This window comes from Mobula hypostoma, chromosome 9 (genome assembly GCF_963921235.1).
Source record: "Mobula hypostoma chromosome 9, sMobHyp1.1, whole genome shotgun sequence".
NCBI classification, from domain to species: Eukaryota; Metazoa; Chordata; class Chondrichthyes; order Myliobatiformes; family Myliobatidae; genus Mobula; species Mobula hypostoma.
The window spans coordinates 19,803,740-19,831,669 of NC_086105.1; the positions used below are offsets into that span (position 1 = coordinate 19,803,740).

A 27,930-nucleotide genomic window follows, 5' to 3' on the forward strand; every position below is an offset into this window, starting at 1 on the left:
TAAACAATTGCTGTATGTCATGGATTGTATAACTTTCAGAAGATTTGAACTGTGACCAAATTAATTTTGACTACCAAAATTATATTTTATTCTGTTTTCTCGGACTCTTATGTTTATTTGGAGGTGGAGATGGGAATGTAGTACCATTTGCCATCTTGTTGAACAACAGAATATTTCTACATTTTATTGAGCTATTTTTCCATCTATCTTGTGCCTATGACCTGAAACTTGCATATAAATTTATTTTATTGGATATAAATCTATATTTCAATATGCTTCTCATTGGTCCAGTATTTATAACACATCTCTTTCACCCCCTCTGTTAATCACCTGCTGCAAGGTGCCAGACTTTCCCATATCTCTGGTAGCACCTTTTAATTGTAAGTGATAGCACAGAAAGGTGCCGGTAGTGGGAAGGACTAGAGTGAATGTCTTCACAAACTCTGCCACCAATGGTTATTAGGCAGGTAAGCCTACCTAAGTGTTACGAATGCTTCTGACGATAAGAAATGTCCAAAATGTTCCGGTGCTATTAGAAATTAATAAAATTAATGGCCACATTTTACTGTCCACCATTGAACTCTGAGAGATCCAATGTTACAGAGCAGTCATGGAAACATTGGCAAACCTTTCCAGTGTGCTTAGGACTTATGCTGAACTTACTGGCAGTTATATGAAGAAACATCTGCTATTCCACCTGAAACAGCTGGTAATGTCCTAAGTTTATATAAACATAAGGATCGAAAACAGTTCTCTGTTCTTTGCATTAGATATATATTTAGATTCCATTGGTGTTACAAAATGAAATGAAATGCTGATTTTTTTTTACAGATTTAGCATTTTCATTCTTGTTTCCAATGTCCTTAATAATTGCAATTTGTAGTCATAACCACTCAGCAACAAATACAAAATTTATTCTCATAGCCTTTCATTACATCTTTTGCTAATTCATTTAAATCTGATTCTTGTTTTTGAACCGTGTACCAGTAGAGCCAACTTCTCTCAGCTTGCTGTATTTAAAAACATTGCAACCTATATTTCCATTAAATCTCTCATGATTTCTTTGCTAAAGGAGAGCTGACCCACTTGTCTAATGTAATCTTATACTGGTTGACCAGCACAAATCCAGAATGATTGGGACCTGTGTAAGTGCTGGATTAGTGATTTTGCCCAATCTTAGGTGGTTAGGTTAGGATTAAATAAACTCTTCTAACCCACTTAATGATCTCCACACCCTGGGATAATATAGAAAAAAGAAATGACAAATGAAAAGCAAGTGAATTTTATTGAAGTACAGTTCAGGCAAAATACCATAAGACCATAAGACAAAGGAGCAGAAGTTGGCCTTTCGGCCCATTGAGTCTGCTCCGCCATTTTATCATGAGTTGATCCATTCTCCCATTTAGTCCCACTCCCCCGCCTTCTCACCATAAGCTTTGATGCCCTGCTACTCCGATACCTATCAATCTCTGCCTTAAATACACCCAATGACTTGGCCTCCACTGCTGCCCGTGGCAACAAAGTCCATAGATTCACCACCCTCTGGCTAAAAAAAATTTCTTCGCATTTCTCTTCTGAATGGGCGCCCTTCAATCTTTAAGTCATGCCCTCTCGAACTAGACTCCCCCATCATGGGAAACAACTTTGCCACATCCACTCTGTCCATGCCTTTCAACATTCGAAATGTTTCTATGAGGTCTCCTCTCATTCTTCTAAACTCCAAGGAATACAGTCCAAGAGCGGACAAACGTTCCTCATATGTTAACCCTCTCATTCCCGGAATCATTCTCGTGAATCTTCTCTGTACCCTCTCTAACGACAGCAGATCATTTCTTAAATAAGGACACCAAAACTGCCCACAGTACTCCAAGTGAGGTCTCACCAGCACCTTATAGAGCGTCAATATCACATCCCTGCTCCTATACTCTATTCCTCCAGAAATGAATGCCGACATTGTATTCGCCTTCTTCACTACCGACTCAGCCTGGAGGTTAACCTTAAGGGCATCCTGTACGAGGACTCCCAAGTCCTGTTGCATCTCAGAACTTTGAATTCTTTCCCCATTTAAGTAATAGTCTGCCGGTTTATTTCTTCTGCCAAAGTGCATAACCATAAACTTTCCAACATTGTGTTTCATTTGCCACTTCTTTGCCCATTCTTCCAATCTATCCAAGTCTCTCTGCAGACTTTCCGTTTCCTCAGTACTACCGGCCCCTCCACCTATCTTCGTATCGTCAGCAAACTTAGCCACAAAGCCATCTATTCCATAATCCAAATCGTTGATGTACAATGTAAAAAGAAGCGGCCCCAACGCGGATCCCTGTGGAACACCACTGGTAACCGGCAGCCAACCAGAATAGGATCCCTTTATTCCCACTCTCTGTTTCCTGCCAATCAACCAACGCTCTATCGACGTATGGTAATTCCATGGGCTCTTATCTTGTTAAGTAGCCTCATGTGTGGCACCTTGTTAAATTCCTCCTGAAAATCCAAGTATACAACATCCACTGCATCTCCCTTGTCTAGCCTACTGGTAATTTCCTCATAAAATTGTATTAGGTTTGTCAGGCAGGATTTTCCTTTAAGGAATCCATGCTGAGTTCTGCCTATCTTGTCATATGCCTCCAGGTACTCTGTAACCTCATCCTTGGCAATCGACTCCAACAACTTCCCAACCACCAATGTCAAGCTAACAGGTCTATAATTTCCTTTTTGCTTCCTTGCCCCCTTCTTAAATAGCGGAGTGACGTTTGCAATCCTCCAATCCTCCGGAACCATGCCAGAATCCATCGACTCCTGGAAGATCATCATTAACGCCTCCGCAACCTCCACAGCTACCTCCTTCAGAACACGCAGGTGCATTCCATCTGGTCGGGGAGATTTATCTACCTTTAGACTATTCAGCTTCCTGAGTACTTTCTCTGTCGTAATTGTGACTGCGCACACTTCTTCTCCCTGCCACCCTTGAGTGTCCGGTATACTGCTAATATCTTCCTCAGTGAAGACTGATGCAAAATACTCCTTCAGTTCCTCTGCCATCTCCTTATCTCCCATTACAATTTCTCCAGCATCATTTTCTATTGGTCCTATATCTGCTCTCACCTGTCTTTCACTCTTTATATACTTGATAAAACTTTTAGTATCCTCTTTGATATTATTTGCTCGCTTCCTTTCATAGTTAATCTTTTCCCTCTTAATGACCTTCTTAGTTTCCTTTTGTAAGCTTTTGAAAACTTTCCAATCCTCTGTCTTCCTACTAATTTTTGTTTCCTTGTATGCCCTCTCCTTTGCTTTAACTTTGGCTTTGACTTCTCTTGTCAACCACGGTTGCATCATTTTTCCATTCGAAAATTTCTTCTTTTTTGGAATATACCAGTTTGCACCTTCCTCACTTCTCGTATAAACTCCAGCCACTGCTGCTCTGCCGTCTTTCCCGCCAGTGTCCCTTTCCAGTCAACTTTGGCCAGTTCCTCTCTCGTGCCACTGTCGTTTCCTTTACTCCACTGAAATACCGACACATCAGATTTCGGCTTCTCGGTTTCAAATTTCACAGTGAACTGAATCATGTTATGATCACTGCCTCCAAAGGGTTCCCTCACCTCAATCTCTCTAATCACCTCCGGTTCATTACACAATACCCAATCCAGTACAGCCGATCCCCTAGTAGGCTCAACAACAAGCTGTTCTAAAAATCCATCTCGCAGACTTTCTACAAATTCTCTCTCTTGAGATCCAGTGCCAACCTGATTTTCCCAATCCACTCGCATGTTAAAATCCCCCACAATTATCATAACACTGCCCTTCTGACAAGCCTTTTCTATTTCCTGTTGTAATTTGTAGTCCACATCACTGCAGCTGTTTGGAGGCCTGTAAATAACTGCCATCAGGATCCTTTTACCCCTGCGATTTCTCAGCTCAACCCATAAAGATTCTGCACCTTCCGATCCTATATCACCTCTTTCTAATGATTTAATATCATTTCTTACCAATAAAGCCATGCCTCCCCCTCTGCCTACCTTCCTATCCTTCCGATACACCGTGTATCCTTGGACGTTCAGCTCCCAGAGACACACGTCCTTCAGCCACGTCTCAGTGATGGCCACAATATCATACCTGCCAATATCTAGCTGTACGACAAGATCATCCACCTTATTCTTTATGCTGCGTGCATTTAAGTGTAACACCTTACGACCAGTATGTGGTACTTTTCGCTTTGATTTCGCTGCAACTCATCCCAATGGCTACAAATTTGCCCGATCACCTGCCTGTCTTTCCTGACATCTTTACTGCTCACTATCTTAGATTTATTTCTGCTTTCCCTTTCCTCCGCTCTGTCATTCCGGTTCCCATCCCCCTGCCAAATTAGTTTAAACCCTCCCTAACAGCTCTATTAATCTTTCCTGCCAGGATATTGGTCCCCTTGGGGTTCAGGTGTAACCTGTCCTTTTTGTACAGGTCATACTTCCCCCGAAAGAGATCCCAATTATCCAAGAATCTGAAGCCCTTCCACCTGCACCAGTCTCTCAGCCACGCATTCATCTGCCTGATCCTACTATTCTTGCCCTCGCCAGCACGTGGTGCAGGTAACAATCCCGAGATTACTACCCTGGAGATCCTGCTTCTCTGCTTCCTTCCTAACTCCCAGAAATCTGTCTTCAGGACCTCCTCCTTTGTCCTATCTATGTCATTGGTACCAACATGTACCAAGACAACTGGCTGCTCCCCCCCCCCCTTCAGAATATTCAGGACCCGTTCCGAGCCATCCCTTACCCTGGCACCTGGGAGGCAACACACCATGCGGGTATCTCTATCAGGCTCACAGAATCTCCTGTCCGTTCCCCTGACTATGGAATCCCCTATGACTACCGCATTCTTCTTCTCCCTCCTTCTCTCCTGCACAACAACGCCAGGCTCAGTGCCAGAGACCCGGTCACCGTGGGCGTCCCCTGTCAGGTCATTTCCCTCAACAGCATCCAAAACAAGATATTTGTTGCTGATGGGGACAGCCACAGATGTGCTCTCCACTATCTGGGCATTTCCCTTCCCTCTCTTGACAGTGACCCAGTTTTCTGACCCCTGTAGCCTAGGGATGACTACCTCTGTGTAGCTGCTATCTATCACATCTTCACTTTCCCTAATAAGCAGTAGGTCATCAAGCTGCAGCTCCAGATCCCTAACACGGTCTCTGAGGAGCTGCATCTCAGTGCACCTGGCGCAGATGTGGCCATCAGGGAGGCTGGAGGTCTCCCAGGATTCCCACATCTGACACCCTGAACAAAGCACTAACCCTGCAGGCGTGCTATCTAATTCTAGATGAATGAAACAGGAAAAATAAGTCTACTCACCCACTTACCTCGCCAAACAGATGAACTTATTAAACTGTTAGCTCATACTGTTAGCTGTGAGAGCCCTGCTGTTCCTGTCTGTCCGGGCCAATTCGCGAAAGGGAGCGGGGGGGAGAAAAAAAGAGTTGCTGCTTCGCTCTGGCCTCTTCCCGTTTTTCGCCAAAGCCCGTTGAAGCCAAAGCCCTACACTCTGCTACTGCTCACTCCGCTGCCCGCTCCGACAGCTGCCCGCTGTACAGGGTGGTCTCCTTTTTAAACTCTCCGCGCTGTCCTGTTGACGTCACGCGCCTGCGACTTACAAGGTATCTGTATTTACTTACATCATGACGCAGAATTTAAACCACTTTATGAGAACTTTATCTAGCTGTGAACGTCTTCCATTTTTCATTGTTTTCCTTATGCAGATCTGTTTTTATTGGCTTGCTGTCAGCGAAGAACTGGAGCAACTTTTCTTGCTAAGCAACACACATTAAAGTTGCTGGTGAGCACAGCAGGCCAGGCAGCATCGTTAGGAAGAGGTACATTCGACGGAGAGAGAGAGAAAGAATGTGTGTATATAAATAAATAACGGATGGGGTACGAGGGAAAGGTGGGGCATTAGCGGAAGTTAGAGAAGTCAATGTTCATGCCATCAAGTTGGAGGTTACAGAATATGTTAATTGCATAAACACTGCTGCAGAGCATCTCAGGATATATATTTTTTAAATCAAAGAATGCCTACTTCCCCTCTTTTTGCCAAATGGTATTGGGGGTATGGTATTGATGTGGATAGAGAATTGGTTGGCAGACAGGAAGCAAAGAGTGGGAATAAACAGGATCTTTTCAGAATGGCAGGCAGTGACTAGTGGGGTACCGCAAGGCTCAGTGCTGGGACCCCAGTTGTTTACAATATATATTAATGACTTAGACGAGGGAATTAAATACAGCATCTCCAAGTTTGCAGATGACACGAAGCTGGGCGGCAGTGTTAGCTGTGAGGAGGATGCTGAGAGGATGCAGGGTGACTTTGATAGGTTAGGTGAGTGGGCAAATTCATGGCAGATGCAATTTAATGTGGATAAATGTGAGGTTATCGACTTTGGTGGCAAAAACAGGAAAACAGATTATTATCTGAATGGTGGTCGATTAGGAAAAGGGGAGGTGCAACGAGACCTGGGTGTCATTATACACCAGTCATTGAAAGTGGGCATGCAGGTACAGCAGGCGGTGAAAAAGGCGAATGGTATGCTGGCATTCATAGCAAGAGGATTCGAGTACAGGAGCAGGGAGGTACTACCGCAGTTGTACAAGGCCTTGGTGAGACCACACCTGGAGTATTGTGTGCAGATTTGGTCCCCTAATCTGAGGAAAGACATTCTTGCCATAGAGAGAGTACAAAGAAGGTTCACCGGATTGATTCCTGGGATGGCAGGGCTTTCATATGATGAACGACTGGATCAGCTAGGCTTATAGTCGTTGGAATTTAGAAGATTGAGGGGGGATCTGATTGAAACGTATAAAATCCTAAAGGGATTGGACAGGCTAGATGCAGGAAGATTGTTCCCGATGTTGGGGAAGTCCAGAACAAGGGGTCACAGTTTGAGGATAAAGGGGAAGCCTTTTAGGACCGAGATTAGGAAAAACTTCTTCACACAGAGAGTGGTGAATCTGTGGAATTCTCTGCCACAGGAAACAGTTGAGGCCAGTTCATTGGCTATATTTAAGAGGGAGTTAGATATGGCCCTTGTGGCTAAAGGGATCAGGGGGTATGGGGGGAAGGCTGGTACAGGGTTCTGAGTTGGATGATCAGCCATGATCATACTGAATGGCGGTGCAGGCTCGAAGAGCCGAATGGCCTACTCCTGCACCTATTTTCTATGTTTCTATATGGCAAGAAGGCAGGTGTATGGGGTTGAGTGGAATACAGGATCAGCCATGATGGAATGGCAGCAAAAGGCTCAATGGGCTAAATGGCCTAATTTTGCTCCGATGTCTTATGGTCTTACGGACCACACTGAATTCCACTATTGTGACTGCTCTCTGAAGTACTTTATAAAGCAGCCATGAGTGTAAATTTCAGCAATTAACGTCATCAAACCAAATGTAAATTGTGCATCATGATGTCATAATACTGCTAATCATCAACAAATTAATGATACTTGAGTCACAGAAGGAGGACGATGAGCTCATTTGTACCCATGGTTATTACCTTAAAAACGATTTGAAGGGAAAATAACATTGCAGATCATATTTGTGGCTTTGGAGGATCCAACGCAATAAAGTTCCTTCCAGGTAATTTTTATATGATGACTTCAGTACAAGAGGCTTTCTATCCACCTAGATTTCTAGTCTTCTCAGAGTGCTAAAACAATCCAATCTTTCCTCAAAGCTGAATTAACCAGACTTAGAAATATTTTTATATACTTCTTCCCTCATGCCATCAGATCTTCCCCTTTGGCAAGATCAATATCAATATTCCAACTGTATTTCTCTATGTCAATTGAATTATCTTTTACACTTTGTCACCTTTCTTCAGGCATATGTTTCTCCATTCTTTCCAAAGAGAACTTGAAATAAGTCAAGATAAATTATGTGAGGCAAAGCTTGGTTTGAATTATAATACTGAACTATGCATTTCAAATAGAGAAAAGGCTTTGAAGCAGGAGGCAAGTCATTCATTTCATTGAGCCAGTTGTTGCCATTGTGATAAACATAGAGGAAACATAGAAAACCTACAGCACGATACAGGCCCTTCGGCCCACAAAGCTGTGCCAAACATGTGCCTACCTTAGAACTACCTAGGCTTACCCATAGCCCTCTATTTTTCTAAGCTCCATCTATCCATCCAGGACTCTCTTAAAAGATCCTGTCAATTCCGCCTCCACCGCCACTGCCAGCAGCCCATTCCACACACTCACCACTCTCTGCGTAAAAAAAACTTACCCCTGACATCTCCTCCGAACCTACTTCTAAGCACCTTAAAACTATGCCCTCTCGTGCTAGCCATTTCAGCCCTGGGGAAAAGCCTCTGACTATCCACATGATCAATGCCTCTCATTACCTTGTACACCTCTATCAAGTCACCTCTCATCCTCCGTCGCTCCAAGGAGAAAAGGCCGAGTTTACTCAACCTATCCTCATAAGGCATGCTCCCCAATCCAGGCAACATCTTTGTAAATCTCCTAAGCACCCTTTCTATTGTTTCCACATCCTTCCTGTAGTGTGGTGACCAGAACTGAGCACTACTCCAAGTGGGGTCTGAGCAGAGTTCTATATAGCTGTAACATTACCTCTCGGCTCTTAAACTCAATCCCAAGATTGATGAAGGCCAATGCACCGTATGCCTTCTTAACCACAGAGTCAACCTGCATAGCAGCTTTGAGTGTCCTTTGAGAGATTCTGGGAAGAATGCCATGCTGATACACCCAGGCTTTAAACTTCCCAGGTAGGCCAGACTTGTCCACAAATTTCAGCCAGCCATCCAACTCGGTGCAGGTTGCCTGAATGGATGTTGTGTCCCTTAAAGAGCTGTCAAAAACTTTGCCTAAGCTCTTGTCTGGCTTTTCTGTGATTGTTGGGGTGGCTGTGCCTGCGATGCTGAACCGGAACTTGTTCTCCACCTTCCCTTTCCTCAGCACCATCGATCTTGATTTGGCAGGTTTGAAACGCATCCGGGCCCACTCCACCAGCTTTTCGAGCCCTTGCAGAATCCTCTGGCAGCCTGGGACTGATTCTGTGGTGACTGTGAGGTCATCCATGAATGCCCTGATAGGTGGTTGCCATTGAGCGGAATTCATTCTGGGCCCTCTGCACTCTGGTTCAGCAGACTTAGTGAGCATGTTCATGGCTAGGGAGAACAGTGTCACTGAGATAGTGCACCCTGTGATGATGCCGATCTCCACCTTGTGCCAGGTTGATGTAATTGCTCCTGAAGAGACCCTCATCCTGAAGTTGCTGTAATAATCGGCGATAAGGTCTCTGATTCTGCTGGGGACGTGATATTTGGTCAGTGTGAGCTGCACCAGCTTGTGCGGAATGGAGCCATATGCATTTGCCAGGTTGAGCCACAACACTGACAGGTTGCCCTTGTTCTCTCTGGCCTCCCTGATGAGCTGTGTCACCACACCGATGTGCTCCAGACAGCCTGGCATCCCTGAAATGCCACCCTTCTGGACTGATGTATCAATATAGGTGTTCTTTGCTAGGTAGGTGCACAGCCGGTTAGAAACTGCACTGAAGAAGATCTTCGACACACAGCAGGGAAATGATGCAAAACTGATCAGCCACTCTCCACTGTTCTGGGATCTTCCCCCTTCTCCAGAAGGTTCTCAGGATCTTCCATAGACGCAGCAGGAGTTTGGGGCAATTCTTGTACACTTTGTACGAGGTGTTACTTGGTCCTGGAGCCGAGCTTGCCCTTGCTTTGTGGACGACCACTCTGACTTCCTTTAGTTGCAGCTCTGACATGTCGAACTGCACATCCGGTTCAGGTGAGTCTATTAGGATGTCGCACTCTCCCAACTCCTGCTCTCTTTCAGGATCATTATATATCTTCTTCAGATGTTGGTCTATGTCTTCCTGCGAACAGGCCAGTTTCCCACTGCGCTTCTCCCCCAGCAACTCCTTGGTGAACTTGAAGGGGATGGCGATAAAGGCAGCACATTTTCGGGCCCTTTCATGACGCCGTCTCCAATGCCACTCTGCCCGGCGGGGGACCCTGATCTTCTTTCATAGTATGCACATCAGCTGGGCCAAGCCAATGTGCTCCCCTTCTCCTGCCTCCTTGTATTGGGACTTCAGCGCTTTCATCTCCTGCCTGATGTTGTGGATCCTCAATGCTCTTTGGTTCTTTGAGTAAGATGTTTTGGAGCCTTCCTTCCTCCTCTTCTCCAAACCGTTCAGCGGTTATACTGACAGTAATTGTCATGGTTTGCAGCTTCCTATCAACCCCTCCCTTCGCCGTTGCCTCCAGAATTTGGTTAACATCTTCATCAAACTGCTTCTACAGTGAAGTCATGTTAGCTGCGGCCCACTTGATCCGCCTCCTGTTAGACTTCATGTTAGAGGGATTAGTTTGCAACTCTTGGAGGTTCCGGGCACTATGGGGTGACTCCGGGCCTGGCCCCTCCTTCGTCTCACCAGGTTGGACACCTGCGCGTTGCGCTGCTCCTGCTCCCGCCAAACACTTCATCCTCGCTTGGTGGATCTTCAAGCCACGATCGTTCTTGCAGATTTTGCCATATGCACACTGCTTCCTCATCGTCGTTTGTTCATTGCCTGGGTCTGATGTCGTTGTGTCCATCCGACTGGGGTGCTCATCCTCCCCCCCTCTCGGGCACCCCTGGGGGTATCTTTTCCTTAGATTCATTGTAGCTATTGTGGGGGTCCTCCTCGCAGAGGACACAGACTGGGTTGCCAGCCCTTTCTGCCCCCGTTGCCGTCTCTCCGGGCTGTCACTGACTCTCCAGTCATCACCACTCTTTTCGCAGTTGTCACCCAGTCTTTCCTGGTTGTCACTGATGAACTCAGGGTGTAAGCTGTGTACATACATCTATTGATACTTCTGGACACATCTTCAGTGATGTTCCTGGAATCATCGGGTGTTTTGGGTCTTTCAACATCATACAACCTCCTGCAGGTGACCCAGCCGGGGCTGATCAGACCCCAGCTTGTGTCCAGATGGCTAGCTACTTATGACTCCATGGCTCCCCTCTTTTGAGCCACAACCATCTTGAGGCCCTCTCTGCCGCATCGGTGGTACTGCGGATGGCTCTCCTCTTCCTCTCTCCCTCGATGCCCAAAATGCTGAAGGCTCTAACTAAAGAATGGGCTACGAATCCCCTACAACCAACCTCCACTGGGAGACACCTCGCTCTCCCTCCAGCCTGCTGACAGCTGCTGACCATTCCTGCGTACTTGGAGAGCTTCCTTTCAAAGGCCTCTTCCAAGCTATCTTCCTATGGTACTGTCAGCTCCAACAGCACCACCTGCTTAGTCGACTCAGACACTAGGACAATGTCTGGTGGCAGGGTGGTGGCTGCGATATGGTTGGGGAACTTCAGCTGCCCTTCGAGGTCCACCAACAGCTGCCAGTCCCTTGCAGAGGTCAGAATGCCTGCAGATGTTCTTTTGGGAGGTATTGGCTGATCCCCAGCTCCCCGGCAATGGTCTGCTTGGAGGGTCGGAACTGCTTCGCCCACTCAACTCCTGCACTGACGGCTTCAGTGGTGGTCTTCAGGTCCTGATCATGCCTCCACCTGTACCGTCCCTCACCAAGTGCCCTTGCACAGCCGCTGAGGATGTGCTCCAGGGTTCCTTGCTTGGAGTACAGTGGGCACGCAGATGACTCTGCCTTGCCCCATGTGTGCAGGTTTGATGGGCTTGGAAGCACATCGTACACTGCCTGGATGAGAAATTGGATGCGGTGTGGTTCGGCTTTCCAAAGATCAGCCCAGGTCACTTTCCTCTCAAGCACATTCTCCCATCTTGTCCAAGCTCCCCGTTGCTTCATTCCCACCACCTTGCAGTCTCTCATCTCCTCCACTACTGCTCTCACCTCCTCCTGAACTAGACGATGCCTTTCCTTCCCTCTGGTGTCCATTTGGGGAGTCGGAAAAGATCCTAGCCCAGCTCGGCCTCGTGTGACGCAGCCTCGCCTCTGCCTCCTGAACAGCTTCCTCTGCCCTCCACTTCCTGCCAGTACTTACTTGGATCCCTGCTCAAGCCACCTTCAGGTCACTTGAGTCCCTATACTGGAGCACTTCTCTGGCTCTTGTTACCTTGAATTCTTCCTCCAAGGATTTGAAGGGCAGTTGCAGTTTGTTGTGGTGTCCATAGAGTGCGATGCTGCTCAGGCTCTTTGGCAGCCCCAGCCATCTCCTGAGGTGGTTGCTAACCCTCCTCTCTAAGGTTTTGACTGTGGAGATCGGAAATGCATAGACGAGCAGAGGCCACAGGACTCTGGGAAGAATGCCATGCTGATACACCCAGGCTTTAAACTTCCCAGATTGGCCAGACTTGTCCACAGATTTCAGCCAGCCATCCAACTCAGTGCAGGTTGCCTGAATGGATGTTGTGTCCCTTAAAGAGCTGTCAAAAACTATATATATATAGATATAGAAATATATAGATATATATATAGTTATATATATATCACACACACACACACACACACACACACACACACACACACACACACACGCACACACACAGATATATATAGATATAGATACAGATATATAGATAGATATACAAATATATAGATATATATATATAGATATAAATCCAATGCTTTTTATGATAGCAAAATCAAAATAAGAATCGGGTTTAATATTACTGGCCAATGTCATTACACTTGTTGTTTTGCAGTAACAGTACATTGCAATAGATAAAAATGAAAACTATAAATTATAATAAGAAATATATATAAAAATTAAATTAAATAGATTGTGCAAAAAGAGGAGGAAAAACTGAGGTAATGATCATGGGTTCGCTGTCTATTCAGAAATCTGATGATGGAGGGGAAGAAGCTATTCCTGATCCATTAAGCATGTGACTTTAGGTTCCTGTACCTCCCCCTTGGTGGTGGTAATGATAAGAGGACATGCTGTGGGTGATGGGTGTCCTTAGTGATGGATGCTGCCTTTTTGAGGCCTCACCTTCTGAATGTATCCTGGTTGCCAGGGAGGCTAGTGTCCATGATCGAGCTGGCTGAGTTTACAACTTTCAGCAGCTTTTTCTGACTCTATGCACTGGCCCCTCCATACCAGATGGTGATGCAACCAGTTAGAATGCTCCCCACAGTACATCTGTAGAAATTTGCTGGTGTCTTTCGTGACATACCAATTCTCCTCAAACTGCTGATGAAATATAGCTGCTCTTGTGCATTCTTTGTAATTGCATCAATATGTTTTGGGCCCAGGATAGATCCTCAGAGATGTTGACACACAGGAACTTGAAATTGTTCATCTTTTCCACTGCTGATCCCTCCATGAAGAATAGTAGATGTTCCCACATCATCCCATTCCTGAAGTCCTCAATCAATTCCTTGGTCGTACTGATGTTGAGTACAAGGTTGCTGCTGTGACACCCGCAACCTGCTGACCCATCTCACTCTTGAATGCTTCCTCGTCACCATCTGAAATTCTGCCAACAGTAGTTGTGTCTTCGACAAATTTATAGATAGCATTTGAGCTGCACCTAGCCACAGAGTCATGGGTGTAGAGAGAGTAAAACAGTGCTTAAGCACATAATCTTGGCATGTGCCAATGTTGATTGTCAGTAAGGAAAAGATGTTACTTCTGATCACACAGTTTCCTGGTGAGGAAGTCAAAGATACAATTGCAGAGGGAGGTACAGAGGAGCTTGAAGCTTGTTGATGAGATTAGAACTGACGGTATGAATTGAGCTGTAGTCAATAAATGGCAGCCTAATTCCTCCCACTACCACTCAACCACTGCAATTGCTAATGCCTCCTTGGCAGCCATTCGGGTTGAAATGGTTGCAGGTGCCAGATGTTACATGTTCAGAGTTACAATAGATTATATCTTCCGCTGAAAGTTCAAGTGATCTCTCTCTCAGTGCTGCCAACGGATGGTGCAAGAGCACCGTTTAATTGATGCAGATTGTAGATTTGGATTCTGATTCATGATTATGATGTGTTCTAGTTTCTAATTCTAATCTGGTCACTCATTTTTGTTACTACTTTTGGATGACTGTTGAATTGGGGTGGCCTGCAAATAATGAACACTGAGTTGAACTGTACTGAAATATGCCTTTTAATTTTCGCTTGTTTTCTTTTGTTGCTGTTGGTGTGATTTTTTTGCATGTGTGGGAGGGTGGAGTTTGATGTTGGATGTAGTTCTTTGAACAGGTTGGTTCCATGGTTCTCTGTTTTGTAACTGTCTGTAGAGAAGACGAATCTCAGGGACGAATACTGCATATATACTTGGATAATAGGAGAAGACAGGAGGGAGAGGGATGAAGCCAAGAGCTGGAAAATTGATTGGCAAAAGGGATATAAAAGGATCATGGGATGGGAGGCCTCGGGAGAAAGAAGGGGGGAGGGGGGAATCCCAGAGGATGGGCAAGGGGTATAGTGAGAGGGACAGAGGGAGAAAAAGAGAGAGAAAAAAATGTATATATAATAATAATAAATAAATAACGGATGGGGTACGAGGGAGAGGCGGGGCATTAACGGAAGTTAGAGAAGTCAGTGTTCATGCCATCAGGTTGGAAGCTACCCAGACGGAATATAAGGTGTTGTTCCTCCAGCCTGAGTGTGGCTTCATCTTGACAGTAGAGGAGGTCATGGATAGACATATCAGAATGGGAATGGGACGTGGAATTAAAATGTGTGGCCACTGGGAGATCCTGCTTTCTCTGGTGGACAGAGCGTAGGTGTTCAGCGAAACGGTCTCCCAGCCTGCGTTGGGTCTCGCCAATATATAGAAAGCCGCATCGGGAGCACCGGACGCAGTGTATCACCCCAGCCGACTCACAGGTGAAGCGTCGCCTCACCTGGAAGGACTATCTGGGGCCCTGAATGGTAGTGAGGGAGGAAGTGTAAGGGCATGTGTAGCACTTGTTCTGCTTACAAGGATAAGAGCCAGAAGGGAGATCAGTGGGAAGGGATGGTGGGGATGAATGGACAAAGGAGTCGCGGAGTGAGCGATCCCTGTGGAAAGCGGCGGGGGGGGCGGCGGGAGGGAAAGTTGTGCTTAGTAGTGGGATCCCGTTGGAGGTGGCGGAAGTTACAGAGAATTATATGTTGGACCTGGAGGCTGGTGGGGTGGTAGGTGAGGACAAGGGGAACCCTATTCCTAGTGGGGTGGCAGGAGGATGGGGTGAGAGCAGATGTGCATGAAATGGGAGAGATGCGTTTGAGAGCAGAGTTGATGGTGGAGGAAGGGAAGCCCCTTTCTTTAAAGAAGGACGTCTCCTTCGTCCTGGAAAGAAAAGCCTCATCCTGAGAGCAGATGCGGCGGAGACGGAGGAATTGCAAGAAGGAGATGGCATTTTTGCAAGAGACAGGGTGAGAAGAGGAATAGTCCAGGTAGCTGTGAGAGTCCGTAGGCTTATAGTAGACATCAGTAGATAAGCTGTCTTAGCACTAGTTGGTAGAAGTGCTTTACAGCAATGGAACCAATTCTTTGGGACATCACAGTAGATATTAACATTTCTGTCACTCCCCAGTGCTTTCTTTCTATCCTCAGCTTCTTAGTCATCTCCATGCAGGGCTTTCCTCTAGGTGTTCACATCTTACACTAACATTTCAAAGTCAACATTCATGAAACAGGTGTCAATACCTGTCTATGTTTGTGTTGCCATGGCTGCAGTGAGTGCTTTTGGAGTTTTACAGTGACATCTGGCAAAAGTTGAATTCAATTTACAGTGCACTTTCAGAGGCACAGGCATAGTGTATGTTATGTAGGACTAGATGTTAATATCCCTTATTTGCACTCCTAAGACATGTTGCCTAGAGTCTGTGGGGTGACCAAGTGAGTGCTGGGTTATCAAGTGGGCGCCCTCTTTCCTCAGTGTTTCACTGATAGGCCCACGACACCTCTGGAGGGTTCAGCAGTGAATCCTGATGTCCCGGGCTCACCCCCTAGATGCCTTTCACTCACTTGGGGGCCCAGATGGAATCCTTTCTCTTCATCCAGAGCCACTGACTACTCTCTTCAGCAGCTCTGGAGAGGTCTTTGACTGCTCATCGGTGTGTCTTCCCTCACACTCCCAACTCCCAGAGTAGCTTTGATATTGATGTGGCTACAAATCCTCTGCAGCCTAGTTCGATCGGTCGGACCCTTGCTTTCCAGCCACGTTGTTACACATTGTCTGCAAGCTCAGTGTAGCTCAGCTTCTTGCGCTCGTCGGCCTCCTCCACTGCATCCTCCCAGGGCACTGTAAGCTCGATGATGTAAACGAGATGGAGTGAGGCCAACCATAGTACAAGGTCTGGTCCGAGGTTGGTTTCTGCGATTTCAGTTGAGAAGCAGAGCCACTGGCCTAAGTCTGTCACCATCTTACAATCACGTGCCCCGCCTAGCCGCCCGGTGTCTGGTCTCGATGTATCGAGTCTGGCTTGACCCTCATCGACACACGGACAAGCAGTCAAAGACCTCTCCATAGCTGCTAAAAAGGGTAGTCAGTGGCTCTAGATGAAGAGAAAGGATTCCATCTGGGCCCCCAAGTGAGTGAAAGGCATCTAGGGGGTGAGCCCAGGATGCCGGGATTCACTGCTGAACCCTCCAGAGGTGTCGTGGGCCTATCAGCGAAACACTGAGGAAAGAGGGCGCCCAGTTGATAACCCAGAAGATGCCACCACTCACTTGGCCACCCCACAGAGTGGAGGCAGCAAGTCTCAGCAGTGCAAATAAGGAATATTAACATCTAGTCCTACATAACATACCTGATCATCTGGTGCACCAGTGACGGCTGTGAAAGAGCAGCTGACAACTAGGGATAGACCTTGTGACAGTGTGGAAGGACAGCTGGCAAGAGGGAACAGACCCCACTGGGGCGTCGGTTGTCTGTGATAACTTTTCCAGGTGTTTTTCCAGTTCTGCCTTTGACACTGAGAGACTTCCACTCTTCTCCCCTGTGAAGAGACCCTTCACAATTAGTTTACTGTGTGCTAATTGGAAAAGTATTTCAAAATGGAGTACACATATGAAAATCGAACAAGTACAGTACTGGGACAAATCAGCACATGATGCTATTCTAGTACTTTTTTGATGTAAGACTTCTTAATTCAGTATGTGTACCCACAAAATAGCATGCAATTAGTCTTGAAGTAAGACATTGCAGTGAAACCATTATCATTTGTTTTACAAACTATCTCCAAGGAAATGGAGAGTTTGTTTGCAGCTAATCATTGGTTTGAAGACTGGAATGAATGTGGTATTTTCCTCAATAATGTGAGGAAATACTAAATGACATAGACACTCTCAAGCTGTCAAGATTAAAGGAAATATTTGAAGTAAGGAATTTAATTAGTAGGGGTGGTGGGAATTTGCAAATCCATCAAAGACATGAAACCTTAGAGGATATTAAAGAACTATAAAGGAACATGGCATGTGAGAAAATTGGTCCTATTCTTCTTATATAGATGTTAGTGGAATGTGACACAAAACAAAAGAGCAGAGAAGATTTTATTTGAGGGATTAAACAAAGATTTTAATGTAAAGAATGAAAACATGGTGTACATGAGAAGATAATTTTATAATTTGAAGCTGAGTTACGAGGTGCAAGTTTTAGCTTGGCTGAGTTGGTAGCAGTCTGAGACAGAAAGTCATGGTTTAAGTCGTAGATTTCCAAGGTGCTAATGAAATGCTACAACTTTCAAAGTTTATTAATTTCTAATGTGGAGAATTTACAGTGGTACTGCTATGTAATATGTGATTTATGTAGACAGCATAATGTTCCCCAGTTATGGAAATTAAGCTTAGACTGTACAATCTTGAGTGCAAAGATATTTCTCTTCCTGCATTCTTTCTATGTGCTGATCTCTTGACTAAACTAAATCCATGGATAGAAGATAGTGAAATTTTATGTGTAGTAACTGCAAGTTGGCATGAAACAGCACACCCTGATGCCTTCCCCATCATTTTGAGAGATTTTAACCAGGGCAACTTGAAGAAGTCCCTAAATAATTATCACCCGTCTATCACTTGTGGAACCAGAATAGCGAACACACACGATGACTGTTATACTACCATCAAGAACGCTTACTGTACCATCCCCTCTGCCATCAGATTTCTGAATGGCCATTGAATCCATGAACACTACCTCACTAATTTTCTTTTCTCATTATGTATTGCAATGTACTACCGCCAGATCACAACAAATGTCGCGGCAAATGCCGGGCATATTAAACCTGATTCTGAAACCCTTCACTATTATATTTATTTTCAACTGAAAGTGTTTGAATGCTCAGAAGAGGTGTTGTCAAGTTAAGGTTGTTTGGTAAATGATGAATCAGGAGACTAATAACAACTAGAAAACAATGAGAAAGCGGATGAATTAACTGTGTGTTTTACATTAGTCCTACAGGATACAAGTGATATCCCAGAAGTAGCAGACATTGGACATTTATTTTATTTATCTATTTATTGAGATACAGAGTGGAATAGGCTTTTCCAGCCCTTTTGGAAGGAAGGGAGGGATTCTGGAAAAGTACAAGCACTAGAGAAGTAGTACTGAGCAAATTCTTGAAGCTGCCAGCCAATTGGTACCCAGGTCCTGATGAACTTCTTTCTGGAGCTTTAAAAGAAACATCTAGTGAGTAGATGGTTCATTGGTTTTAATTTCCCAAAATTCCCTTGATTCAGGAAATATTCCGTTTGATTAGAATAAAATAAATGTAATTGCTTTATTCAGAAAGGGAGGAAGACAATGCAAGGAACTACAGGTCAGTTAATTTAACATCTGGCGTAGGGAAAATGTTAGAAGCTATGATTGAAGATATTATATCAGGGCGCTTAGGGAAAAAAACCCAAGATAATCAGATAAAGTCAACATAGTTTTATGAAAATGAAATTACATTTGGTCAATTTATTGGAGTGTTTTGAAGAAACAATATGTGCTTCAGGTAATGTGGAACTGGTGGACTTATTATACTTCAGATTGCAGAAGTCATTTGATTAAGTGTTACATCAAGTTTGCTTTCCAAAAATTAAATTTCATGATGATGCAGTTAATTTAAGATTAGCTGGCTAGATTTTAATAAACGCTATTCTACAGGTATTCTGCTAGTCTCAACTTCCTACAATTGTCACAATGGAGTGCTGGGAATGGACCCAAATGCAAGACACAGATACTGAGGTACAAGGAACAGGACTTGACTGGAGTAGGGATGTGACAGGATAGAGGCAAGGAGCAGGGACAAGAACACAGACTTGGGCTAGGGAAAGCAGGACCAGGACTAGGCCCATGGACGAGGAGAGAAGGCTTGGACTCCGAGCCCGAGACTAGACAAGGACCCAGAACCTGAGTCTTGCCTCGGGCTCGGACCCCAGAACCAGTCAAGGACATGATGTGGCTTCAAGACAGGATGTGGCTGGAGTTTAGAGGCCTAAGGTTGGCTTGAGTCTGGGGTCTTGGGTCTTGAGCTTGGCTGCGGGATCGTCGAGGCTGGGGTTCTTGGAGCTTGGCTGCGGGATCATTGAGGCTAGGGTTCTTGGAGCTTGGCTGCAGGATCGTCAAGGCTAGGATTCTTGGAGCTTGGCTGCGGGATCATTGAGGCTAGGGTTCTTGGAGATTGGCTGCGGGATCGTCGAGGCTAGGATTCTTGGAGCTTGGCTGCGGGATCTTGGGCTCTTGGAGCTCAGAGACAGACTGGGAACTGACAAGTTGCTCCAAGGGGGACTGACAAGACAAACCAGCAGCACACACTCAACCCCAAGGCTACTATTCCAAGCCCAAAGATGGGAATCTGGTGCCTATGATTAACTCAACCAAATGAGGGACAGCTGGAAGACCTGGAGTCCTGAGTCCACGGACCGGACCGTGAACCGGAATGCGGATTTCACGGACCGGACCATGACAACAATTTATATGAATGATTTGGACAATGATTGAAACTGGAGTTGCAGGGGGATAGGAACTAGAGTGCCAGAACAGATAATGGAGAGGTTGTGGAGACAGATGGTGTTAAGACCTAAGACAACGTCAGGAATCAAACGATTGAGCATGATTCAACTAATGTTCTGAGCTGCGTATATTTCAATGTAAGACGTATCGTAGGAAAGGTGGATACGCTCAGGACGTGGATCAACACCTGGAATTATGATATTGTAGTCATTAGTGAGACTTGGTTGCAGGAGGGGCAGAACTGGCTGTTCAGTATTCCGGGTTTCCAATGTTTTAGCGGGAGGAATTGAAGGAGGAGGGGTGGCATTACTGGTCAAGTAAAATGTCACAGCAGTGTTCAGTCAGGACAGACTGGAGAACTCACCTAGTGAGGCATTATGGGCAGAACTGAGTAATAAGAAAGGTATGACCACATTAAGGGGTTATCTTACAGATCACTCAACAGTCTGAGAGAATTAGAGAAACAAATTTGTAGAGAGATTGCAGACAGATGCAAGAAACATAACGTTGTTATAGAAGGTGATTTTAACATTCCACATATTGACTGGGACTCCCATACTGTAAAAGGACTAGATGAGCAGCACACACAAAATGCTGGATGAACTCAGAAGGAAAAGAGAAAACAGTCTTATATGGAAAAGAGTAAACAGTCAATGTTTTGAGCCAAGACCTCTAATCAGCACTGGAAAAAAATGAGAAGTCAGAGCAAGAAGGTGGGGGGGATAGGAGGAAGAAGTACAAGGTGGTAGGTGATAAGTGAAATCAGGAGAAAGGGAGGGGTGAAGCAAAGAGCTGGGAAATTGATTGGTGAAAGAGATAAAAAGGCTAGATAGGGGAGAATCTGATAGGAGAGGGTAGAAGACCATGGAAGAAAGGGAAGGGGGAGGAGTACCAGAGGGAGGTGTTGGGCAGGTAAGGAGATAAGGTGAGAGAGAGAAACAGGAATGGGGTAATGATGAAGGTGGGGGAAAATACTAGAAGTTTGAGAAAATGATGTTCTTGCCATCAGGTTGCAGGCTACTCAGATGTAATACCCGCCCCTACACCTCCTCCCTCACTACCATTCAGGGCCCCAAACAGACCTTCCAGGTGATGTGACATTTCGCCTGTGAGTCTGTTTGGGTTACCTACTGTATTCGATGCTCCCCGTGTGGCCTCCTGTACATCTATGAGATCCGACGTAGATTGGAAGACCACTTTGACAAGCACCTACACTCCGTTCGCCAAAAACAGCAGGATTTCCCAGCGGCAATCCGTTTCAATTCTACATCCATTACCCATTCCAACATGTCCAGCCATTGCCTCCTCTATTGTTACGATGAGGCCACACTCTGGTCGGAGGAGCAACACCCTATATTCCGTCTGAGTAGCCTCCAACCTGAGTGCATGAACTTCGATTTCTCAAACTTCCAGTAATCACCCTCCACTCTCTTCACCAATTCCCTATCTCCTTATCTCCTCCCTCTGGTGCTCTTCCCGCTTCCTTTTCTTCCATGACATTCTGTTCCCTCCTATCAGATTTCCCCTTCTCTAGCTCTCTTTGACCAATCAATTTCCCAGCTTTTTGCTTCACCCCTCCCCCTCCTGATTTCACCTATCACCTACAACATTGTACTTCTTCCTCCCCTCCCCCACCTTCTTGCTCTGACTCCTCATCTTTTCTTCTTTTTTTATTCATCTTTTTATTGAGTTAAAAAGAGCATATATACAAACAAGAGAATTATCTCAAATATATGTCAATAACAATACAAACAGAAAGTGAAATAGACATTATCAAAATCATACGTAGTATTAAGCTAATATATAGTATATGATAAAAAGGAGACAGCTAATTCTCCTCTTATCAATTCATAGAGAGAAAAAAAAGTTTAAATTTTTTAAAAAAGAAAAAAATGCAAACACGAGAAAATCTGCAGATGCGGGAAAAAAACCCACTACACTATATGAGAAAAGGGGGAAAAAGGGGCTAGGCAGTCCATTCTGAGGATATGGTCCGTTCTGTGGATCATGAAATCTGGAGCAACACCCACCACAGTCGCTGGAGGAACTCAGCCTGTCATCCCGATCCAGACAAAGGTTCTCGACCTCTAACGTCGACTGTGCGTTTACCTCCATAGATGTTAGCTAACCCGCTGTATTCCTCCAGTATTTTGTGCGTTGCTCAGATGTTTTTTAAACTAAGAAACAGATCGCTATTGTTCCACTGCGCTGTATTAACCTATGATAGCAGAAGCCAGCCCCTCTCCGGGCAACACTCACCAACAGACCTCCCACTGGAAACCGACCCACCTCTCCCTCCTCCTCTTCGTGATTGGATGGCCCGTCTCTAGGGCCCGCCCCGGGCACGACGTCACGGGCGGGTGCTGCCGGGCGACGAGCGATGGGAATTGAATCAGTGGTGGTTGGGAGGAATCTTCGCGAAGTTGGGGAATGGCGCAGGCGAGTGGCAGTCTGATGTGGGGTGGGAAAGGGAGAGGGGGGATTGTCCGCACTGTCTGCAGGGGGCCCGCAGCAGCCCCTTTCTGTGCTAGAGAGGCATCCCTCTTTGAAGTGTACACTCACTGACGATTGCTTGTCACTCTTTTAGGCCGCAGCCCCAATCAATCGGAGCCGAGAACTGCTGTTTACTGTGGAGATTAAAGTTCTGAGATCTGTCACGGCGATAAATATCGTGGAACATCAGTGATTGCACCTGTAGAAACAGAGGGATAAATCGTACAATCTGATCCCCTGTGATTGAATTATCAGCATCATTCTGGTAGCCTGATTCTGTCCCTGGATTTTTTTTTATTAATTTTGGACGTTTTGCTAGTTTTGGAGTTTTGCTATTCCTGCATACTTGCTTTCTTGGATTTTAGCTCATCCAAGATTTTCGCAGTAGGAAATAACGTTTTATTCCATCGAGCCGGAAAACGCAGCTGAATTTTGCACCCGCTTTTGGCAAGGACTTGTCTTGCATTAGTCGTGCAAAATGAAGAGAATACTACAAATTGCAAGCAGGAAGATAAAACAGTCTTCCGAAACTTGTGACACTTCAAGTGAAATACGTGTAGGTTATGAATTGAAAGAGGAAGATTTGGGAAAACTACACAAAGCTGCTTATGCTGGGGATTTGAACAGACTTCGGCAGCTCATTAAGAAAAAGGATGTTAATCAACTGGATAAACAAAATAGGTAAAGAAGCGCGGCTTTAATCTATTACTGTGATGTTTATTGTCTAGTATACTGTTTCTTTTGTTGGACTTCAGCGTCAGATCTACTACAGTGTTCCTAAGCCGGAGTTTGAAGCTAACGGCCCACAGATTGCTCAGAGTATAAACACAAGAGATTCCGCAGATGCTGGAAACTTAGAGCACGCAAAAAATGCTGTGTCCTGATTAGCTGATGTTACATGATCTGCTGAGTTGCACCAGCACTGTGTGGGTGAATTGCTCTGAGTTCTGCTTTATCGTTAGTTTGACATTTTTGAATATTGTGAACTTGATTTTTTTTTAAACTTTCTTTGGATGACTGAGAACAAGGGATAGATTGTATTATCTTTAATTCGGGATGTTATAATTCAGTAAACTTGCTATGTGCTCTGTAGTTTTGTTGGGATATTATTGCCTCTTGAAATCCCCACGTTAAATACTTCAAGAAAAATCTCAAGCATTACCTGTTTATAAATGAGGTATTGATTTGAAGCCCTATATTCAGAGAATTTTGAGCATGAAAAGCAGCCATTTAGCCTGTCGAGACTTTGATGAATAACCCTTTCATCCCATTTCCATGTTTTTTAAGCATCTTTAAAAATATTTTTTCTCAGGTGCATATCATTACCTTTTTTTTGAATTCCTGCTTGATTCTGTGTCCTGGCCGTGATCTCCAGGTTATGTCTATGTTTATACGTTATCTCCTTATATCCACTGCCCACAATTTTAAATCTGCACCATTTGGTTCTGAAACATCTGCTAGGGAGCAACTTCCCACTCTGTATCTAAACCAGCCATGATCTCATACGTTTCCATCAAAATTTGTCAACTCTTTGCTTTTCCAGTTTACCTTTATGGCTAAAAAATCCCCCTGCTAACACCTCCGCATTCTTTTGACCTTTGCTAGATCACCAATTAAAACTGGATGTTTGACTTCAGTAGCAGCCTAGCTCCTGCCTTACATACCATACCTTGAAAACGTAATCAGCCCCCAATCATATGTTCACATAAATGAGTATTACAACTTTGATCAATTTAACTGAGAATTTTTATATGTGAATCACATGCTTCTTTTTTCACAGTAGGGCCACAAAAGAGGAAAAATTGTAAAGCATGAAAAAGTAAAACTTTAAAAACTGAAATGTCAGCATTTCAAAATTATTCATCCCACTTTGCTCAGTGCTTAGTCGAACCACTTCTCACAGCTATTGCAGCTAGTAGTATTTTTGGATAAGTCTCTATTAGCTTTGCACACTGTCATGGAGAAGATTTGCTTATTCTTCTTTGCTAAATTGCTCAAGTTTTGATGGGGAGTGGGGCTGGGCAGAGATGATCGATTGGGTTGAGGTCAGCACTCTGACTGGGCCACTCAAAGCACATCAGATTTCTTCATTTGAAGCCACTCTATGGTTGCTCTGGCAGTCCTTCTGAAAAATGCACTTCCTCCTCAGTTTGAGCCTTCTGGCAGAGGCTAGCAGGGTTTTATTCAATAGGTTCAATTTAATGTCAGAGAAATGTATACAATATACATCCTGAAATGCTTTTTCTTCACAAACATCCATGAAAACAGAGGAGTGCCCCAAGGAATGAATGACAGTTAAATGTTAGAACCAGCCAGCTCCCCGCACACGAATAAACAGCAGCAAAGCGGCAACCCTCCCTCCCCCATCTGCACCCTCCACCAAGCACTCAAGTGTGCAGCAAAGCTTCAGTAAAGACACAGACCTGCAGTACTCTAAAGACTACTGATTCACTGACCTCAAACCTGCTCGCCTCCCGAGCCATGAAAATCCGGCATCCTGAAGGCGCGCTAGTCTTTTAGGTGCGTCCTTGGCATATCGAGAAATGGCCGGTCATGAGGCCCTGAGAGTGGGTCTCATTCCTGCAAAGAACCAAAGTCAGCGTGTGACTCCAGGTTAGGGTCTTCAAAAAAACCCTGAAAAGGCAAAAAAGAGATATTAAAGATAGAAATAGAGCTGTTTCCAATGATGCAAGCAGAGGAGTTGCAGTTCGGTGCCATCATCCTGAGCTCCACCCTCAAATATTGAGGACCACCGTAGTTAGCAGTATTCATCTTCCCGTCAGTTCTGTCCAGATTTCCAGTGTCTGCTGCTGAAATACATCCCCATAGCATGATGCTACTTCCACCATACTTTACAGTAGGGAGGTGTTACCTGGCTGATGCGCAGTATGAGATTTACACCACACGTACAGTTTAGTGTTGAAGCCAAGACGTTCCACATTCTATCTCATGACTTTCTTCCACATTTTTACAGCATCTTCTCAGTGATGCTTTACAAAGCCTTTATGGGCGAGATGTGTTCTTTTTTTAGCTAGGGCTTCTTCCTTGCCACCCTTCCATTAATATCCTTTTTGTTCAAGGCCTTAGAGATTGTGAAACCATGAATTTCATCTGCAGTTGCAGCCACTGACTTCTGTTACTCACTCAGTCACAGTTCGCATCACGGTACCCTCTCTTACAAGTGCCATTCTTCAGCTACTAACTTTAGAGGTGCAGCCTAACCTAGGCAGTGTGACTGTGATTTTGTATTTTTCCCACCTTTTCACAATGGACTGCTTTGAACTCTGAGGTATGTTCAGTGACTTTCAGATTATCCCAGATTTGTGTCTCTCTATTAATCATTTCCCTGATTTGAATGCTGTTTTATCTTCATGTTGGTTTGGTTTGTTGAAAACCAACGATGCCAGTTGGACCTTACAGAGAGAAGGCATTTATTCTAATAAATTCATTGAAAATAGGTGATCCTCCAATTTTCTTGATCAACAAACTTGGGGAGTTGGTAAGATATAATATATGGCATTGCGCCTGATAAAAGTTAGCAGAGTAATTGCAAAAGGAATGAATACTTTTTTCAGCCTCACGATTTTGGATTTTAATTTTTCGTAATCTGTTGACAGGTATTGGTTTTTTTTCCTTTTGATTTGACATGGAGAATGTAGATTAACTTAAAAAATCCTAATTCCATATATTTTAAATTTAGAAAATGAGACAGTTAAATGTGAAAATAGTTGTGGGGCTGAATAATTTTTCAAGGCACTGTAGATTAAGCTTAAACAACAGGAATTCTGCAGATGCTGGAAATTCAAGCAACACACATCAAAGTTGCTGGTGAACGCAGCAGGCCAGGCAGCATCTATAGGAAGAGGTACAGTCGACGTTTCAGGCCGAGACCCTTCGTCAGGACTAACTGAAGGAAGAGTTAGTAAGAGATTTGAAAGTGGGAAGGGGAGGGGGAGATCCAAAATGATAGGAGAAGACAGGATGGGGAGGGACGGAGCCAAGAGCTGGACAGGTGATTGGCAAAGGGGATATGAGAGGATCATGGGACAGGAGGCCCGGGGAGAAAGACAAGGGGAGGGGGGAACCCAGAGGATGGGCAAGGAGTATAGTCAGAGGGACAGAGGGAGAAAAAGGAGAGTGAGAGAAAGAATGTGTGTATAAAAATAAAAATAAATAGTCGGCTGGGGTGATATACTGCACACTTCACCTGTGAGTCGGCTGGGGTGATATACTGTATCCAACCACTAAGCACATCTTTCCCTCCCCCCCGGCTCTGCTTTCCGCAGGGATCGCTCCCTACGCCACTCCCTTGTCCATTCGTCCCCCTATCCCTCTCCACTGATCTCCCTCCTGGCACTTATCCTTGTAAGCGGAACAAGTGCTACACATGCCCTTACTCTTCCTCCTTCACCACCATTCAGGGGCGCAGACAGTCCTTCCAGGTGAGGCGACACTTCACCTGTGAGTGGGCTGGTGTGATTTACTGCGTCCGGTGCTTCCCATGTGGCCTTCGAGACCCGAAGCAGACTGGGAGACCGCTTTGCTGAACGCCTACGCTCTGTCCGCCAGAGAAATCAGGATCTCCCAGTGGCCACACATTTTAACTCCACATCCCATTCCCATTCTGACATGTCTATCCACGGCCTCCTCTACTGTAAAGAGGAAGCCACACTCTTGTTGGAGGAACAACACCTTATATTCCGTCTGGGTAGCCTCCAACCTGATGGCATGAACATTGACTTCTCTAACTTGCGCTAATGCCCCACATCCCCCTCGTACCCCATTGGTTATTTATTTTTATACACACATTCTTTCTCTCACTCTCCTTTTTCTCCCTCTGACCCTCTGACTATACGCCTTGCCCATCCTCTGGGTCCCCCCCCCCGACTTGTTTTTCTTCCCGGGCCTCCTGCCCCATGAGCCGCTCATATCCCCTTTGCCAATCACCTGTCCAGCTCTTGGCTCCATCCCTCCCCCTCCTGTCTTCTCCTATCATTTTGGATCTCCCCCTCCCCCTCCCACTTTCAAATCTCTTACTAACTCTTCCTTCAGTTAGTCCTGACGAAGGGTCTCGGCCTGAAACATCAACTGTACCTCTTCCTAGAGATGCTGCCTGGCCTGCTGTGTTCACCAGCAACTTTGATGTGTGTTGCGTAGATTAAGCTTAGTTTATCTGCCCTAATATTCAGTGCTGCTATATATGAATCCTTAATTACATAGGTTTTTAAACTAGCCTTTGAGCAAGTCTGGCCATTTAGTCTATTTTCTTTTTATTATTTCTGCAAAAAAATGTAACTTCATTTTTGTCTGTTAAGTTTTGTCCACTGCTTTGTTGTGCAGTCTCTCAGCCCAAGTGTGTATTCCTGGTCTGTTATTGCAGAGTCATAGAGCCACAGACAAGTACAGCACAGAAACAAGCCTTCAGCTCATCATGTCCGTGCCAAACCATTTGAACTGCCTACTCTCGTCAACCTGCGCTGGGACTATATCCTTCCATGCCCCTACCATCCGTGTACCT

At 45.1% G+C, this 27,930-nt stretch overlaps 2 protein-coding genes across 2 annotated transcripts in view; both read left to right on the forward strand.

Moving 5' to 3' along the window:
* The window catches only part of LOC134352225 (ankyrin repeat domain-containing protein 7-like), a 45,189-nt gene extending 22,487 nt beyond the window's left edge, over positions 1–22,702 (forward strand). The window contains exon 6 of the mRNA XM_063059519.1: positions 22,507–22,702. Coding sequence (XP_062915589.1) covers positions 22,507–22,559 — 53 coding nt within the window. The 3' untranslated portion in view covers positions 22,560–22,702. The remainder of the gene's footprint in view (positions 1–22,506) is intronic.
* Positions 22,703–22,890: 188 nt separating this feature from the next.
* LOC134352226 (ankyrin repeat domain-containing protein 26-like) overlaps positions 22,891–27,930 on the forward strand; it is a 99,273-nt gene continuing 94,233 nt past the window's right edge. Inside the window, 1 exon segment of the mRNA XM_063059520.1 lies at positions 22,891–23,093. Coding sequence (XP_062915590.1) covers positions 22,891–23,093 — 203 coding nt within the window.